At 39.1% G+C, this 20,750-nt stretch overlaps 1 protein-coding gene across 1 annotated transcript in view; it reads right to left on the reverse strand.

The window, feature by feature from the left end:
• SLC44A5 (solute carrier family 44 member 5) overlaps window positions 1–20,750 on the reverse strand; it is a 116,012-nt gene that overhangs the window by 81,987 nt on the left and 13,275 nt on the right. The window contains exon 4 of the mRNA XM_032594087.1: window positions 2,432–2,516. Coding sequence (XP_032449978.1) covers window positions 2,432–2,516 — 85 coding nt within the window. The remainder of the gene's footprint in view (window positions 1–2,431; window positions 2,517–20,750) is intronic.

The raw sequence follows: 20,750 nt of genomic DNA on the forward strand, positions 1-20,750 counted from the left end.
TATATAATTATTGTGTGATAAATATGGTATCAGAAATCAGAGGGGAAAAGAGCATATTATTCACAACTATTTGGAGATAACTGCATATGCAATTGGAAACACATTTGATTACTACTTCAGTCCCTCTACAAAAAAGAAATTCCATGTAGATTAGAAATTTAAATATAAAAAAGGAAGCCATAAAAATATTACAGAAATATAGGTGAATGTTATTTTCCAGAGTAGGAAAGCAATTATAATCATGACACAAGATCCAGAAACTATAAAGGAAAATCAATAGAATCACTCCTTGAAAATATAAACATAAATTTTAATGACTCCGTTACATGAGAGAAGTCCTAATTTACTATCATCTACATATTGTTGGATCTCTGTATGGTTTCCAACACATTGTTATTATAAATAAGACATTAACGAACATATCTTTATTTTGCTTTGTTTTGTCTTTGAATAATCTTTATGTGCTGAAATTTGTGATATCCCATTTTTGTTGGAAATAAGTAGGTCATTGGCTTAGGTGTAGAACACTTATTGTTACAGAGGCCTTTTTAAAAATATCCTATTTTAAGAGCTAGAGACACATGTGTAGGATTTTTTTTTTTTTTTTTTTTTTTACTACCTGGTGCTTTCTTTGTCCTTCATAGTATGAAAGGTTTGTTGGCAATGTCTAGGATTTTTTGAGTTACTGAGGTTAAAATAAGAATTCCCACCCTACTTGAGGATTTAATCCACTCTCTGATAGGCAAGGAGGACCTTTTTGTACAGGTCAGCTTGTCTGCCATAAACTCAATCTGACATGATTAAGGATTTGACCCTCCCCCCTGCCCCACTACCCAATGTCTAGGTTTTTTTTTATTATCTGTAATGATTCTACTCTGTGAATTTTATTAACCCTTTCCTGAATCTATTATTTAATTTGTATATCTCTTGGAATAATAAGCTCCCAAGTTATGGGTGGGCAACATAAGTAACACAACAAATGTTCACACACACACACACACACACACACACACACACAATGTTTTGAGCCTTGTTTTTTCTTGTTTTTAGTGGTAGAAAGGGCTATTGTTTTTGTTTTTCATCCATTCAATACCAACTTTTATAGAAACTGAATTGGTTATGAAGAACTAGGAGATCTAGTAAAACCCCAGGTATTTCAAGAAATGGACCAGTGAGAAAGAGAAAAATTGTTTAAAAAGTGAGATTTATGTTTTGTCTTGTTTTTAAGGTAAAAAAATAGAAAACTTGCCTTCAGAAATTGGAAACTTTTGTTATGATTAACATTAGAAAGGAATTTGATAAAACATTCTCCCTTGTTTGCTTCAGCTAGTCAGTCACTGTCTCTAGTAGCCAAGTAGCCTTGAAAAACCTACCACTCGCTGAAGACTTTCTGTGTGCACCCCTTTGGGAAGTAAAGTGATTTGCCAGTAGGTACTGTGGCAAAAACAATTCTAACTGCACTGTTTGGCTACTTAGAACTCAGCCTTCCAAAAGCCCATTTCCTAAGGAATTTTAAAACACGGCTTCTGATAAAATCATTCGTCCAACTCATCCATCATAATTATACTTTTACTAAGCAGAATCTTCATGCATCCCAATAAAATGCTGTATAACAATGACAACTTGTCCTAAATCATATAGTATGAAATTTCCCAATTCCTTACAAATTGTCTCCAGGAAAAAAGGGAGGGAAAACTTCCTTTATGAATTTTAATCTTCTTACTAAGCCTACTAGGATTAATGTAAAAGTGATTTTGTCACTAGCTAGACCCCAAAACCTGGCCTTTACTGCTCACATGCTTGTATCCACCAACACTTGTCCCACATTTCCCTTAAGCTCTACTTATCTCTTAACTCAGACAAAGGACCTTATGGGCATAGCATCCTGTGATGGCAAACAAAACTACCCCTCAAGCAATAATGACTTTCTGAGGAAGAGCTCTGCTGGCCCAGACCACCCAGACCAGTTTGAGCTAATCCCACAACTCACTCCTGCACAAATGGACCATGGGGTGACTTCTGGAATGACCAACAATAACCTTTACCTAATTATAGTACTAAAATCTCTGCCCAGCATGGAGCACAAGCCTCATTTACATAACATATAATATACATTTAGGCATGTTTCTTTAAGGTACATGTGTGACCGTATGCCCACTTCTACATACAATGACAAGGCTTCCCTATTAAATATTCATCCTGACCCTAAATAAAAGGAACACTTTCACTCTTGCCCAGGGAGTCACAACTTTGGAAGTTATTCCTGCGATTTCTTTATTTGGTACAAATCAAGTTTCCTTTGTGTGACAACTCACTTGGTGTAGTTTCTATCTGTGACTCACCAAGGAGCAAACTCACGTTGGTTTGGTTACAATTCCTAAGTTCCAGCTTAGACAATAAAACCAGACAAAGGAAAGGGGGCCATACTCACTCATTGGGGGTGCCCTTCTGGCCACAAAAGTGGCCCTTGCTGTCTGTAGGGTAGGCCACTCTCCTGGGGTCGCCATGTACCCAGGCTGCAGGAACAAGAAAAGACAAAAACTCCATCAGCAATAGCCGACTAAAGGCAGTCTGATTTGAGAAATTAGAATGCATCACTGCAACACATTAACCTCTCCCCTCAGTCACAGGAGATTATTGATTTTCTTCAAAGAGTAATTTCTTAATGAAAAGTAAAATAAAATATGGATGAATCAGTCAGAAAACACATTTCTCTTAATCTCTCAGGATTCATCTGGGTTGTAGCCAAAACCTGAGGTAATGCATTTAGAAAATGACATTTATTAGAATGTGAGTTAGAGGGCACACTACAAATGCTTGGTTGGCTGAAAGACACTTTTTCTAAGGCTTAAAACTGGATGACTTCATAGGAGAGCTAATAAATTTACAGCCAATATTATGATGTCATCCTTTTGGGTTATACATAAGTGAAAACCATTAAAAAATTCAAAGGAATGAAACTGTAATGCCTAATTCACATTAACTGGTTCTTTCTGACTTCATGTGACATTCTAAAGGCAAATATTAGCAACTTTACTGCAATATATAATAAAGATTTGCTGTACATTTTGTCTGTTAATCTCAAAGCTTACTACAAATACCAAGTATTCTCAAACTTCACAAAAACAAAAACTTGATTCTGTTTTCCCGGAAGATGCTGGGTTCTACCTCATACAGACTCATCATGCTTATTTTCCAAGAATTAGAAACTTGACTGACAGCTAGACTACAGAATATCTAACTGAAGGCTTCTAAACTTTTTTAGTTTGAAAAATCCCTAAAAACTCTAGAAAATGCATTGGTCATGTAGTACTACTTGCCTCTGCATATAGAAAACATATCTCTTTGTCCGTTGCTTCTTTTAACATGTGCCCAGCTATATCCTCACCCACATTTATCGGATTTGACAGTTCATGTAATAATTCAGTCACCCTTATGTACATGGCCTGTGTGACTTGAGAAGATACAAAAAAATCAATTCTGAATGAGAATCATATAATATGGAAGAGAAATTTTTCACAATTTTTCTCATCCACGTCTTTCCTTTTAGTATCTAAGTACCCAGAAAAGTCTCCTGTGTCTCATTCTTTCTTCAATGTCATGAAGGCCAAATAGGTTTCATCTTCTAATAGTCTTACAAAATCTGACTACATTCAGGCAGTCCTCTGCTGCCTTATCTTCTTGTCTTTATTTCCCAGAAGAAAGTAGACTATAAATAAAGAATTTAAATGTCATCTAAGCATTCAGTGGATAATGTCTCTGGATACTATTTAATTATATTGTTTTTATATATTATTTTTGTCACATTTTGGCTAAAACTAAGAGGTTCAATTTTACCTATCTTCTGTAATGTATTTTTAAATTTTGCCCTGAAATATTTTATCCCTTTTCCATACAAATATTAATTCAGAAATGGCACCTGAAGGAGTATTTAGATTAGCTAGGTTGGCTACTTAATATATTTATGGCCCTGAGTAAGTTGCTTGTTTCAGTCTTGGCTTTCTAATTTGTTACTGTAAAATGGGTATAATAATGCCAAACCCCATAAGAATGTTGGGAATATGAAAGAAGATAATATAATAGAATGCCCAACTGCTTGGCATGAAGTATGGACTTGGTAATGTTAGTTCCTGTCTTATTTAGGTTTCCCCAAAACCAAACCCTGAGACAAGGACTTTGCTACAGTTAGGTTAATTTGGGAGATAATTCTAGGAAGTTTAAGTGGGAGTGAGGGAAGGAAGAAAGCCAAAAAAGGGCATATTAACAAGTGGGATACTGTTGGGAGCCATGGTGACTCCATCCTGCTGGGGACCTTCTGAGGAACCATATAGAACATGCTTGTTGGTGGGCGTGATGACATAGTCTACCATAGCCGCAAGCAAACTCTGAAGAACCGAGGGAATGTGGGGTAGGACATCAGCAGAATCTGCTATGATTTCCTTTCCCTTTTTCATAAATCAATTAACCAAAGAATTTGCTAAATGGCCATTGTGTATGCTGTATGAGAAGTCAATTTATGTCAGATTTCTTAAGAAACACATGAAAAGGAGACGATAAAATTTGCAAGAGCCATAGAGAAGAGATGGGATCTGGGAAAGACTGAAAAATGACTAGGACTCGGACAGGTGGCCAGGAGCAGGGAAGAAATTACAGACTGAGGAAACAATAGAATAAGAGCTTTGGTATATTAATTGCTCACAATGTATCAGGTACTATGCTAAAAGTATTACATCCATTGTCTCATTTGAGTCTCACAATAGTTCTATGAGGTTGATATCATTTTCACCTTAACTCTATAGATAACTGTAGCTCAGAATTTTATTTACTTCTCAAGGTCACACAGTTTTTCAGTGGCATAAACAAGGGTTTGAATTCAGGTATGTTGCTGTCTAAGGCTCAAGCTTAAACCACTGAGCTATCAAAGCTATAATGCTACCCACTAAAGGATAAATTAGGAATGAGCCTGTTAACAGTGGGAAACAATATGGATGTCAGCAACATGAGGATCAGCAGTATGTTGGACACATATGGTAGGAAAGGAGATGACACCGGTAATTTTGGAGCCTTTGTCATTTGGAAAGAAAAAGCTTTGTACTTGGCAGAAGAGGGAGAGTATCTGGTTGAGCGGCATCGGATGCCTGGGAACAAAGGAGAAGGGAGGGGGGAGATCTAATTATCAAGGGAAGAATTCTTTCTTGTTTCTGTAGTTTTGAATTGCAGCAGGTGGCTGTGTTTACTGAGTTGCTGCTACACCTCTCCAGGCAGACTCTGGCACAGAAGTTGTGTTGCAGATCATCTGTGTTTGAGCTGTAACATCAAATCTGTGACCTAGAAGCTTCAAGAGCCAGTTCAACCAAGTCCCCACAGTCAAGGATATCTAGTTTTCTCTTTAATTTTTTAAAATTTATTTTGAGAGAGAGAGCATGCACATGCACAGGGGAAGGGCAGAGAGAGGGGGAGAGAGAGAATCTAAAGCAGGCTCCTCACTGTCAGCACAGAGCCTGATGCAGGGCTCAGTCTCACAAACCTGGAGATCATGACCTGAGCCAAACAACTGAGCTACCCAGGCACCCCTAGTTTTCTTTATCTTCTCCATCAGTTCCTGTCTTCCCACACCTGCACTGGAAGAACTTGACTGGGGGAAAAAAAAGAGGAGAACAAGGAGATGTGCAACAGCAGCATTTTGTCTGTTAATAAATTAAGGGATTTCTCACATTTTACTCCTTTTTTTGGAATTTCTCTATTCATGGCAATTTTAGGAATGTGCTGTACAATATGGTAGCCATTAGGCACTCATGTCCACTGAGCATGTAAATGTGGCTTACCTGAATTCAGACACATAATAAGTGTAAAATCCACGCCAGATTTTAAAGACAGTATGTAGAAAAAAAAGTATAAAAATTTCAATAATTTTTATATTGAGAATATCTGAAATGATAATAGTCATTCTTAAATATATTATTAAAATTAATTTCACTTGTCTCTTTTTAGTCTCTTAAATATGGCTACTGGAAAATTTATAGATGACTCACACTTTGTTTCTCCCCTACAGATCTGTTCTAGATTATTTCTCCACAATTGTCAAGGGCTTTTCATATAAGGTGATTAATAGTGCCATAACATCACATATTTTTGTGTCAGTCCTTTTCTAACCCCATTATGCCCAATGCATCCTTTTTATAACTAATATGTTGCCACATTCCTTTTACAATCTTGAAATAATACAGGTAACAATACTTACCCATATACAGACTTTCTTTTAAAATATCAATAACATGGAGCACCTGGGTGGGTCAGTTGGTTGAGCACTCAACTTCAATTCAGGTCATGGTCTCATGATTTGTAAGTTCGAGCCCTGCATCGGTCTCTCTGCTGTCAGCGCAGAGCTCATTTTGGATCCTTCCCTCTCTCTCTGTCCCTGCCCTGCTCATGCTCTCTCTCAAAAATAAATAAAATAAAATATCCATAACATGTCCTAATGTAATGCAAATGAGAAATAAAGAGATAATTTATAATTAAATAGTGTGCATATCAACGTGCAAATGCTCACAAGTGACTAAATCAAAAGACAGTGAATTAAGTCAGTGTATGCACCTATAAATAGGCTCATTGAATGTAACAGCTATAACTACGAGAAGATGCAGGTGTATTGTGTAGGAGACTTAAATAATACAGGTGTGCTGTCAGTGATAGACTTCTCCTAAATGAACAAATTATAGTCTATTTTAACAAAAAAGTACACTATTTCTTCAAATTCCCTTGGTATTTACTGAAACTATGCAAAAAATAACATTTGTTACTTAAAAATGAGTTGTCATCTCCATGAGAGGAACATGGGAAAGTCTGGCAAGAAATGGGACATTTCCTGGTTGTGTAGGACTATCCTAGATATTACAAGACATCTACCTTTCCCAGATCCCATCCACTAAATGCCAGGAGTACTCCCCTTAAACACTGTGACAATCAAAAAAAGACTCCCTAGGCAGTCCTACTGCTTTGATTGAGATCCATTGATTTGCATGTTCATTCACACTCTTATAATTTGAGATATATATACACATATATACGTGTATATATACACATACATATACACGTATACACACACACACATATATATATACATATATATGTATGTATGTATGTATGTATACACACACACACACACACACACACACACACACATATCCCAGATTATCTTTTTTTGCTTCCAGATTTTATGGGGGGATATGCTATCATGGAGTTCTTTCTTATAATTTACTCCCATTTACTTTTATTCAGCTGATCACTATCTATGGTGACTTTCAAATATGTCCATAAATTACTTCACGTTTTTCCGTGGAGTCTGGACTGGACCTGCTTCTAATGAATACAATGTGGCTGAAATTACATTTGGGTGACTTCCAAGAGTAGGTCATAAAAGGCATTGCAGCTTACTCTTTGCTCTCCTTTAGATCACTAGCTTTAGGGCTTGAGGTACTCAGAAAGTCCTATAGAAAAGCCCACATAGTTGTCAACAGTCACTAAGAACTGAAGCTTCCTGACAACATTAATGTAAGTGAGCCATCTTGAAGGCAGATTCTCCACTTTAGTCAAATCTTCAGCTGAATGCAGCCTTGGTTTAAAATTGACTACAGCCTCATGAAGCCGTGAACTCAGAGCCAGAGCCACCTGGTTAAACTGTTCCCAACTTCTGACCACAGAAATTGACATGTGAAACATTCCTTGCTTTATGTTGTCAATTTTCAGGGTAATTTGGTATGTAGCAATAGAGAACTAATTACCACATAGCTTTTAGAAATATTTTATATACTTGAAGGATTCAGTTAAATTATCTTTCTCTTCTCCAATATAAATATTTATAATAATAATTAAATCCTCTTTTCTATTTGATTTATTTTGCTATGTTATTTAACTTATAGCTACAATTGCTAGGATTTTAGTAATTTTTGTTTCTTCACTACATGATTTAATACATGGAGTCCTCAACTTGATTTAGATATTTCCTAGGACCTAATTAATTATACACTATCTAATATCTATTAACTTTAATTCTTGGTGCACCTGGCTCAGTTGGTTAAGCATCTGACTTAGGCTCAGGTCATAATCTCATGGTCCAGGAGTCCAAGCCCCATGTCAGGCTCTGTGCCAACAGCTCAGAGCCTGGAGCCTGCTTTGGATTCTGTGTGTGTGTGTCTCTCTCTCTGCCCTTCTACCTCTTGTGCTCTATTTCTCTCAAAAATAAACATTAAAAAAATAGTTTTAATCCCTAAAGTCAATATGAAAAGCTTTAAAATGCCAATCTAGAATATGGTGAAACTCCCACTCATTCATTCATTCATTCATACTGAATTGTCAATCATATTTCCATCCATTTAGTCATTCATTCATTAGGCCTTACTTGTGATAGGCACACAAAGACTCTGAAGATATAGAAGTGAACACATTCATATTTAGTAGAATACTATTGTATAATTAACACAATCTCCCTAAGGAAACTATGTTTCACCCTGATTGGCCAGTGCAGAGAGAGGATGGCTTCTGGAGAATGGTAATGAATTATCTCTAGCTTAACCAAGTTATGACCTCAATTTTAACTGCTCTTCAAAAGTTGTAGTCTTTCTACTAGAACAAATCAAAGTGGCCTCTGCCACCTTGGTTGCAACAGTTGATCTGACAAAAGTTCTCTCCCTTTCCCAATAAGTAGAAAACACCAAGGGAATTTGCTTTCACCTGGCAGAAATAGTACTGCATCCTCACTATCTTTCTTCAAGGTCATAGGACTTCCTAGCTCTTTGCCACAATTTAGTTTGCAGGGTTTTGATAATATCTTTACTCCACAGGATACCACGCAGATTCCTTACATTGATGGCATCCTGAAGAAAAGATCTGGAGAATACTGGAAAGCATGTAATCTCAATGCCTTAGAAAGTATTATGTATGCTGGGGCACCTGGGTGGTTCGGTTGGTTAAGCATCCAACTTCAGCTCAGGTCATGATCTCACGGTCCGTGAGTTCGAGCCCCGTGTCGGGCTCTGTGCTGACAGCTCAGAGCCTGGAGTCTGCTTCAGATTCTGTGTCTCCCTCTCTCTCTGCCCCTCCCCTGCTCATGCTCTGTCTCTCTCTCTGTCAAAAATAAATAAACATTAAAAAAAATTAAAAAAAAAATAAAGTCTTATGTATGCTAATGTATGGGAAATAAATCGCATGGAAATGCAAGAGTCTTCTAATAGAGACCTTAGGAGTCCAGTAGACCTATCTCTTTCAAAGTGAAAGATAAGTTGCTGCACCTTGCATTCTCTATTAAGAAAAGGCACAACTTTAATCACCTGCCAGATATGAGTACAGCCCAGAGAATAAATTTTTTTCAGATAATCCAGGCTATTGTGCAAATCTATATGCATAATGGACTCAATGGTGCTTAAACTATCTGTCAGAACAGGATGCTGTATGGGGCCTGTGACAAATGCCTTTTTAAGAATCACAAGTGGAGTTTCCCAGGGTTTTGGAGAAAACCCATGTTGTTTCAGCAAATAACAGTTCTTTTGAGAAGTTGCTCCTGGACTCTGAATGATCATTTGATGACATAAGAAGCCCATCATAAACTGGATGTTATCTGATCCATCAAGCCTAAAATTAGCTGTGCCTAGCAGCACTCCATTATTGAGTAGAAGAGGTATAGTCATATAGTGCTTGAGAAGGTCATGAAGGCACAAGAAAGTTACATACGAAGATTGCTCACAATAATAGTGTGTTGACTCCTCAGGCACTGTCTTAACAAGTCCCCATGACTCATGAAAAGGGCCCTATGATAGTTGACTGGGAAAGATAAAATTAAACCAGATTTATAGTTGAATATGGAGGATCTGTTGGCACTGATCAAGGGAAATTTTCCTCGTTATCTACTTTGGCTGAAAGAAGAGATGAGCTGAATCATCAATATATTTATGAACAGAAGCCAACAACTTCGTCACGTTATCATGAACTGTAAATTAAGAACATTAGACAATCAGTGTCAAGGAAGTTTGAGAAATAACTAGAAGGACTGACCTCAAAATGGACCTAGAATATGAAGATATTGATGTTCCATGCGGTTGCTTAGTCAAGACTCTTGTGTAGAGGTATCTTTCAATAATCAAAGGTTAAAGCACTCATTCCATGATTTTGTGAAAAAGTGATCATGACAACAGGGATGAAGATTATGTGAGGATTAGGATAACATGGAGTTTTATTCAGAAAGGCTGACTTGGATCCTAACAGTGCTTGTGTGACAAATTTGCTAGCAGTGAATGACCAACCCTGAACCAGCCAGCCTTATGGAACAGGTGAATACCCTATGGAAAATCCAGTTAAAGCACTACTTAGGAAGCAATACCTGTCAAGGTTAGGTTGTTATTTTTTTTAGAATACAGCAGGATTCTAGTAGGAAATACAGGTTACACTCACACAGGATAATTGTAAAGAGTTGAGCAAATATTTACAAAGTTATAGGTAGAGTTATGGGAAACCAGACTTGGTACAGAACCCAGAGGATGGCAACAATTGGGAGTCACTTCCACCTCTATGCCTGAAGGGACAAAGAAGGAAAAGGTTACCCAAACTCAGAAAGAGAAGCCAAATGAAAAAAAGCAAAACTGATAAGAATTAAAGTCTTAGGGAGAGAGGTATAGCTACCCTGAAGTGACCCACCAGCAAGAGAGCCAAAAGAATACATTTCACAAACCCCTTTTCCTACCCTCCAATCTACTGTTGATACCTCTCACTAGCAAAACCATATAGGAAGCCACAGGACAAGAGAGCCTGTTGATGTAATCCGCATGATTTATATACGAGTCTCTTACGGAACAGAGGAGGGTGAAGAGCAGGTAGAGAAGGAAACCAGAGGGGAAAAGGAAAAATACTCAGCCTATATTCTCAGTAACTGACAAGACTACCCAAGATTAGAACTGTAGATATATTCAACAAGACGTTTAGGACTTTATTAAGAACAAAAGAGTAAACAGAATAACCAGAGATAAAAGATTTCAGATTCTCTTTTGTCAGAAGTTACTGCCACAAGGGACGGCAAAAGAAAAGAGCAGAAAGACACACATTCTGTATTTCAGAGTCGGAAATGGGAGGGGTGAGAGTAAAAGGTAAAAGAGGGAAAACATATTTTAAAGAAAGATTAAATAGGCACACACACACACACACACACTCACACAACAACAACAACAACAACAGCAACAGCAACAACAAACCCAAGGAAGTGAAAGAAAATGGAAAAACAGCCAAATAGCCAAGAAACTAAATTAGTTTTTCACAGCATCTTTGTTGTATTCTTTATTAGCAAAACCGACTCTAAGCTGCTTACCTTAACATACTTTTTCTAGTTATTCTAGATGTTTGCCTATCACTATTCATGATCTGTTTAAGGTTTTGATTCACACTAGAAGATGTGTCTTTCTGCTTTTTTAAGGTAAAGAAGTAGTTAGAAATAATGAGGACAGAAATTTATTTGTTCTTTTCTTCATTCATTCCACAAACATTTTTCAGTACCTATTATGTGTCAGCACTATGCTAAACCCTGGTTGTATAAAGGTTCTTGCTAGAGGAGCCTAGAGTCTATCAGGGGAAAGAGATCTTAATGAATAAATTGTACAAACATGAAATTTCAATTCTGACAAGTACTGCAAAGAAGCAATAAATGGCACAAAGCCAGGGATTCATAGAAGCAAACGACCAAATGAGAGAGGTCGGGGATGATGTCCCTGAAGAGGTAATGCAGGAGCTGAGACCTGAAAAACGAATGGAGGCACAAAGAGGCTTCCGTTAGATGGATACATGGAAAAAGGCCCTGTGTGGGATAGGCCATGGTGGGTACTAGAAAGGAAAAGGAAAACACTGTGGTGCATACACAGGCTGTCTCATGGTTTCACATGTGGATGGACAGGCAGTATCTTGGGTTATTTTCTATAATGAACTACAGAGAGATGGTTTTAGCATAATAAGGTTGTCACAGTCAGCACACAACCCACAGCAGAGGCACTGTTCTCTTCCTATTCAAATTTTCCTTGAAAAAGTCAAGGTCATATATTCAGTGTCACTCATCTTGGTGTTTGCTTAACTGTAGTTCCATAATTGGCAACATACCCTTACTTCGTATGAAGGAAGATCTCTCATCATTCCTGAAAATTGACATAATTTATTACATCTGAAAATGCTACATGGAATATTCATTAATATCTACTAGCAAATACACCTTTTTTTCATGGGAAATAGTTTGAGGTCTTCCTGGCCAAAGCAAAACAAAACAAAGAATAAGATACTGCCTGACATTTTATTTACTCTATAGGACAAGCACTAACTAAAGGAAAAAACCCAAATCTATGTATTGATTAGCATAAAGAACATGCTCCTCTTTTTAGTGTGTACTTAATAGGCTAATTTTGCAAACAACCACTGAATGTAAACAATGACACTGCCGCAGAGTAAACACATACTCAGGCTCTCGTGGTTAAGATGAAACTGTTAGAGTATTCATTGTTTTTGCTTTCAAAAGAATACCCACTTCCCACTGACTCTTCTGACACTTGCTGTTTTAAGCCCAGTGTGTGAAATTAACAGGGGAAGAGAAGGAGAGAAAAGCATTAGGAGGATATCATGGGGTTCTGCTCTGACCTCCTCTTAGTAATCTCTATTACTTACAAAGAATCCTCATCACCCTCTTCATTAAATAAAAGTCAATATTGTACGGTGGTTAAGAGCACAGGCTCTAAAATTAAATTGTCTGGGTTATTTTGGTGAATAAAACCAAATGACAAAGTGATATAGCAATCGATATAAATCTAGATCAATCATCCCCTAATTTTCTCACTGTCTTAGAAATAACTTCAAAAGACCACTTTTAGCTAAGCAGATACATTTGTGTGGGGGTGGGGGAGGGGTGGGGGTGGGGTTGGTGTATATAAGAGAAACAGAGGAGAAATTATTTGTAAAATACTACTTGAGTAATTCATAGCAGATAAGCAAAGGTTGGTAAAAGATGGGTGAAAATTTTACTCAAGAAAATTATCTTTCACTCCTATCAAGGAAATGTATGTTACTGAAGTACCAGGAGCAAGCATTATTATCTAGTATTAGCTCTCAATTTCAACATTTGCAAAGCATGTTCCTGTTGTGCTCTAGGGCTGAGTCAGAAGTTGCAGCCATTAAAAAGCCCTCTGTCAAGGAGAAAATGTGATTAGACCAACTGCTTGCACTGACACTTAAAAATTAACTGCAAATCTGTTTGGGGTAGCTAAGACATTCCCTAAACACTTGCTGGTTGGGAATGTTGGCTTTCAAATCATTATTTTGTATCCCTTAAAGGTACATTTTAACTGTTTTAATATGTGAGAAACAGGCCTGCCAAATTGTGCTTATGGCTTTTTAACACAAGCAATTTACAAATGCAATGAAGCAGATAATAGGACACATGATACCGAATTTGAAAATCTGTGTTGATGACACTTCTGCTGTAGAAACATTTTTGGAAGCAGCCCTGTATCCAGTTGCCTGGATAAGAAAAATGTTGTTTATCATTTCACAGGTGGCCTCTTCCACCCAATGGTGAGTTTAGGGTCATGTCCTTGAACACAAATCAGTCTCTCTCATGCTAACCATATTCCACTTGCAAAGATCTGGAATGCATGCATTCAGCAAAATAAAACAAACAGAAATAAATCTCACTCAATGCTAAAAAAATCTATTCAAGTAACAGTCAAAACTAAGTCTTTCCTTTTGTAAGATAAAGAATTCCAAAAAAAAAGGAAGTATAGGTATATAGTTTATTTAATAAATGTTTATATATTTGTAAAGAATGAAAAAGGACATTTAATACTGGTTCTGGTTGACACAACAGATTTTTCATTGATAAAAGCTTACTTGACTTCTGGGGAAAAGGATGGGAAGGACCCTAAGCTCACTTCTTTCCATGGATACAACCAGATAACATCCACATCAGTGTAAAAACCCAGAAAACTACCGAAAGACTGGGAGAGCAGACTCTCCATTGCTAAATGTAGTGAAGAGGCCACATGGAAAATATAGGAAGGGCAGAAACACAGTGGAGAGCTAAATGGACCCACACGACTGCCCATGGGAGGTATGCATGCCATGCGCACAGGGAAGAAAGAGAAACAGAACCTTACACTCCAGGCAGGGGGCCTGCACTTTGAATATGAATACCCATAATATTTAGCTTTGAAAACCATAGGGGCCTAATTTCATAAGGTCTTATTATCAAGGGGCTTAACATCTGGAACTTCAAAATCAGCTGCTTGGCTCTAGGAGGGCCAAAGGATGATAAACCAGAGTCGCCACCCTTAAAGAAACAGTATAACAAATAGCAACTCTGAGATACAATATAGAAGTAGTTTTTTTTTTTTTAAGATTTTTATTTTTAAGTAATCTCTACACCCAATGTGGGATTCAAACTCACAACTGCAAGGTCAAAAGTTGCATGCTCTATTGACTGAGCCAGCCAAGCGTCCCTAGAGGCAGCACTTTTTAAAAATGCCTGGGGTACAGGGGATGGAGATGTATTTACTAATATCAGAGCCTGTGCTGGAGGGGCAGGGATCTTTGGGAGACTTCTCTAAGAACAAAAGAGCTGGCAGGTGACATGTCCCTCCTCCACTCCCAGCCTAAATACACAGGCACCTGCAGGAACTAGTGCAGCCTGAACACTTTCCACCTAGTGTGCTAACAGTGTGCCTGCCCCTGTGGGCTTTTGCAGATCTGTCCCATCCATTAACAGCTTCAGCAGAAATTCCCCCAGGCAGCTGAAGGTCCACTCCTGAAGCGGACCAGTGAGGACACTGCTGGTACCCACACACTCTGCCCCCACGTTCACCTGTAGACCTGTGCTCTCCAGTATTCCCTTCAGCAGAGAACACCCAAAGCAATGTCACAAGCCTGGCAGAGTGCAAGCAGCCCAGAGGGGCTAGTACAACTCCAAAGTGACTCCTAACCCAAGGAGAGGGGAAGATAACCACATGCACTGATTGGGGCCCCAGTAAGAGGCTGGGGGCAGACATCTGGTCCAAGTACAGCCCCATTCACCAACAAAAGCTTCTCAGGGGACAACACAAGGAAAGCACCTGCAGTTTGGTGCTACCTCAGCTCTAGCAAATACCTGGTCTAAATCAACTCAAGCACATGGCAGCCCCAGAATGGCCCACTACCACCATAGGAACCAAATGTTGCCCACAACAAACAAAGAACCATTGTAGACAAGTGGACTAAAGGCAAACACAGCTTACACACAACAGCAAGACACATGGAACACACATAGGAGATACCCCTGAAGCGCCAGGTTCTGGTGAACAGGGGACATCACATTGCAAGGCACTATAGGACATCTTCTTCATAAGGCCACTACTTTCAAGAGCAAAAGACATAGCAGACTTTCCTAACACATAGAAACAGACATGGAGTGTTACACAAAATGAGGAGACAGAGGAATTTGTCCCAAATAAAAGAACAGGACAAAATCATAGTGAGGGAGCTAAATATAATGGACATAAACAATAGATATGTCTGATAGAGAATTTAAAGTAATGGTCACAAAAATACTCAATGGACTTCAGAAAAGAGTGGAGGACCTAAGTGAGACTTTCAACAAAGAGATAGAAAACATAAAAAAAGAACAAATCAGAGATGAAGAAACAATAACTAAAACTAAAAATATACTAGATGTAATAAATAGTAGACTAGAGGAAGCAGAGAAACAAACCAGTGACCTAGAGGACAGAGTAATGGAAAGCAATTGAGCCTAATAGGAAAGAGAAAAAATAATACAAAATGAAAATAGACTTAGGGAATTCAGGAATACCATCAAGCATAATAACATTCACACTATATGGGTCCCAGAAAGAAGAGAGAGAGAGAAGGGGGCAGAAAACTTATCTGAGGAAATAACAGCTGAAAACTTCCCAAATCTGGAGAAGGAAACAGAAATCTAGATCCAGAAGGCACAGAAAAGCTCCAATAAAAATCAACCAAGGGAGGTCCACACCAGGACATATAGTAATTAAAATGACAAAAAGTAATGATAAAGAGAGAATTTTAGAAGTAGCAAGAGAAAAGAAAACAATTATATACAAGGGAAACTTTATAAGGCAATGAGCCAATTATTTTTCACAGAAACTTTGCAGCCCAGAAAAGGATGGTAGGATATATTCAAAGTGCTGAAAGAAGAAACGGGAACCCTCTTGCACTGTTGGTGGGAATGCAAACTGGTGCAGCTGCTCTGGAAAACAGTGTGGAGGTTCCTCAAAAAATTAAAAATAGATCGACCCTATGACCCAGCAATAGCACTGCTAGGAATTTACCCAAGGGATACAGGAGTGCTGAGGTATAGGGGCACTTGTACCCCAATGTTTATAGCAGCACTCTCAACAATAGCCAAATTATGGAAAGAGCCTAAATGTCCATCAACTGACGAATGGATAAAGAAGATGTGGTTTATATATACAATGGGATACTACTTGGCAATGAGGAAGAATGAAATATGGCCTTTTGTAGCAATGTGGATGGAACTGGAGAGTGTTATGCTAAGTGAAATATGTCAGGCAGAGAAAGACAGATACCATATGTTTTCACTCATATGTGGATCCTGAGAAACTTAACAGAAGACCGGGGGGAGGGGAAAGGGGGAAGAAAAAAAAAGTTACAGAGAGGGAGATAGGCAAACCATAAGAGACTCTTAAATACAGAGAACAAACTGAGGGTTGATGGGGCTGGGGGAAAGGGGAAAGTGGGTGATGGGCATTGAGGAGGACACCTGTTGGGATGAGCACTGGGTGTTGTATGGAAACCAATTTGACAATAAATTATTAAAAAACAAAACAAAACCAATGTACTGAAAGAAAAAGACCTGTAGCCAACAATGCTCTATCTAGCAAGGCTATCATTCAGAATAGAAGGAGAGATAAAAAATTTCCCAAACAAAAGTTAAAGGAATTTATCACTAAACACATTGGGCTCCATGCTGAACGTGGAGTCTGCTTAAGATTCTCTCTCTTTGTCTCTTTCTGCCCCTCTGCCCTGCTCATGCTCTCTCAAAAAATTTTTTTAAAAAGCAAAAATAAACTATTGGGACAACATCAAAATAAAAAGTTTCTGCACAGCAAAGAAAACAATCAACAAAACTACCTACTGAAGGGCAACCTACTGAATGAGAAAAGGTATTTGCAAATGACATATCCAATAAAGTGTTAGTATCCAAAATATATAAAGATCTTATACAACTCAATATCCAAAACAACAAACAATCCAATTTAAAAATGTGCAGAAGACATAAACAGATATCTCTCCAAAAAAGATACACAGTAGACGACCAGACATAGGAGAGAATGTTCAACATCGTTAATCATCAGGAAAATGAAAATCAAAACCACAATGAAATGTCACTTCACACCTGTAAGAATGGCAAAAATCAAAAACACAAGAAACACCAAGTTTCTTAGCTAGGATGTAGAGAGACAGGAACTCTCATGCGCTGTTGATGGAAATGCAAACTGGTGCGGCCACTGCGGAAAACAATATGCAGGTTATGGAGGTTACTCAAAATATTAAAAATAGAACTACCATATGACCCAGTAATTCCACTACTGGGTATTTACCCAAAGAATATAAAAACACTAATTTGAAAAGATATATGTTTCTCTATGTTTATTGTAACATTATTTACAATAACTTAAGATATGGAAGCAGCCCAAGTGTCCATCGATAGATGAATGGATAAAGAAGTGATATATATACACACAACAGAATATTACTCAGCCTTAAAAAAGAATGAAATCTTGCAATTTGTAATAACATAGGTATAGATAGTATACTGCTAACTGAAATAAGTGAAAGACAAAATATCTTATGATTTCACCCACAGGTGGGAAAAAAAAGCCCACACCAACAAAAAGCAGACAAACCAAGAAACACACTCAACTATAGAGAACAAACTGATGGTTATGGGTGGAGGGTGGGGATTGGTGAAATAGGGGAAGGGCATTAAGTATAAACTGATCAGGATGAGTGCTGAGTAATGTATCAAATTGTCAAATAACTATATTGTACACCTGAAACTAATATAACACTGTATGTTAACTATGCTGGAATTAAAAATTTTTAAAGAAAAACTTTTAATTTTTATTTATTTATTTTTAAAGTTTATTTTTGAGAGAGAGAAAGTGTGAATGGGGGGAGGGTGTAGAGAGAGAGGGAGAGAAAGAGAATCCCAAGCAAGCTCCACACTGTCAGCAGGGAGCCCGATGCAGGGCTCGAATCCATGAACCTTAAGATCATGACCTGAGGGGGATGAGGGAAGATGGCGGCATAGGAGGACGCTGGGCTCACCGCGCGTCCTGCTGATCACTTAGATTCCACCTACACCTGCCTAAATAACCCAGAAAACCGCCAGAGGATTAGCAGAATGGAGTCGCCGGAGCCAAGCGCAGACGAGAGGCCCACGGAAGACGGTAGGAAGGGCGGCGAGGCGGTGCGCGCTCCCCGGACTGGCAGGAGGGAGCCGGGGTGGAGGGGTGGCTCGCCGACCAAGCAGAGCCCCCGCCGACCAAGCAGAGCCCCCGAGTCTGGCTTGCAAAAGCGGAGGGGCCTGATGGACTGTGTTCCGGCAGCAAGCGCGACTTAGCGTCTGGGAGGTCATAAGTTAACAGCTCTGCTCGGAAAGCGGGAAGGCTGGAGGACAAAGGGAGGGAGAGCTGCTGAGCCCCCAGACGACAGAGCTCAGTTTGGTGGGGAACAAAGGCGCTCGCCAGCGCCATCTCCCCCGCCCATCCCCCAGCCAAAATCCCAAAGAGAACCAGTTCCTGCCAGGGAACTTGCTCGCTCCGCGCAAACACCCAACTCTGTGCTTCTGCGGAGCCAAACCTCCAGCAGCGGATCTGACTCCCTCCCGCTGCCACAGGGCCCCTCCTGAAGTGGATCACCTAAGGAGAAGAGAGCTAAGCCTGCCCCCCCTGCCGCAGTGCACTTTGCCTACCCACCCCAGCTAATACGCCAGATCCCCAGCATCACAAGCCTGGCAGTGTGCAAGTAGCCCAGACGGGCCACGCCACCCCACAGAGAATCCCGCCCCTAGGAGAGGGGAAGAGAAGGCACACACCAGTCTGACTGTGGCCCCAGCGGTGGGCTGGGGGCAGACATCAGGTCGGACTGCGGCCCCGCCCACCAACTCCAGTTATACACCACAGCACAGGGGAAGTGCCCTGCAGGTCCTCACCACGCCAGGGACTATCCAAAATGACCAAGCGGAAGAATTCCCCTCAGAAGAATCTCCAGGAAATAACAACAGCTAATGAGCTGATCAAAAAGGATTTAAATAATATAACAGAAAGTGAATTTAGAATAATAGTCATAAAATTAATCACTGGGCTGGAAAACAGTATAGAGGACAGCAGAGAATCTCTTGCTACAGAGATCAAGGGACAAGGAACAGTCACGAGGAGCTGAAAAACGCTTTAAATGAAATGCAAAACAAAATGGAAACCACCACGGCTCGGATTGAAGAGGCAGAGGAGAGAATAGGTGAACTAGAAGATAAAGTTATGGAAAAAGAGGAAGCTGAGAAAAAGAGAGATAAAAAAATCCAGGAGTATGAGGGGAAAATTAGAGAACTAAGTGATACACTAAAAAGAAATAATATACGCATAATTGGTATCCCAGAGGAGGAAGAGAGAGGGAAAGGTGCTGAAGGGGTACTTGAAGAAATTATAGCTGAGAACTTCCCTGAACTGGGGAAGGAAAAAGGCATTGAAATCCAAGAGGCACAGAGAACTCCCTTCAGACGTAACTTGAATCGATCTTCTGCACGACATATCATAGTGAAACTGGCAAAATACAAGGATAAAGAGAAAATTCTGAAAGCAGCAAGGGGTAAACGTGCCCTCACATATAAAGGGAGACCTATAAGACTCGTGACTGATCTCTCTTTTGAAACTTGGCAGGCCAGAAAGAATTGGCACGAGATTTTCAGTGTGCTAGACAGCAAAAATATGCAGCCGAGAATCCTTTATCCAGCAAGTCTGTCATTTAGAATAGAAGGAGAGATAAAGGTCTTCCCAAACAAACAAAAACTGAAGGAATTTGTCACCACTAAACCAGCCCTACAAGAGATCCTAAGGGGGACCCTGTGAGACAAAGTACCAGAGACATCACTACAAGCATAAAACATACAGACATCACAATGACTCTAAACCCGTATCTTTCTATAATAACACTGAATGTAAATGGATTAAATGCGCCAACCAAAAGACATAGGGTATCAGAATGGATAAAAAAACAAGACCCATCTATTTGCTGTCTACAAGAGACTCATTTTAGACCTGAGGACACCTTTAGATTCAGAGTGAGGGGATGGAGAACTATTTATCATGCTACTGGAAGCCAAAAGAAAGCTGGAGTAGCCATACTTATATCAGACAAACTAGACTTTAAATCAAAGGCTGTAACAAGAGATGAAGAAGGACATTATATAATAGTTACAGGGTCTATCCATCAGGAAGAGATAACAATTATAAATGTCTATGCGCCGAATACTGGAGCCCCCAAATATATAAAACAATTACTCATAAACATAAGCAACCTTATTGATAAGAATGTGGTAATTGCAGGGGACTTTAACACCCCACTTACAGAAATAGATCACCTAGACACACGGTCAATAAAGAAACAAGGGCCCTGAATGAGACATTGGATCAGATGGACTTGAC

The sequence above is a fragment of the Lynx canadensis genome, chromosome C1 (genome assembly GCF_007474595.2).
Source record: "Lynx canadensis isolate LIC74 chromosome C1, mLynCan4.pri.v2, whole genome shotgun sequence".
In the NCBI taxonomy this organism is placed as follows: domain Eukaryota; kingdom Metazoa; phylum Chordata; class Mammalia; order Carnivora; family Felidae; genus Lynx; species Lynx canadensis.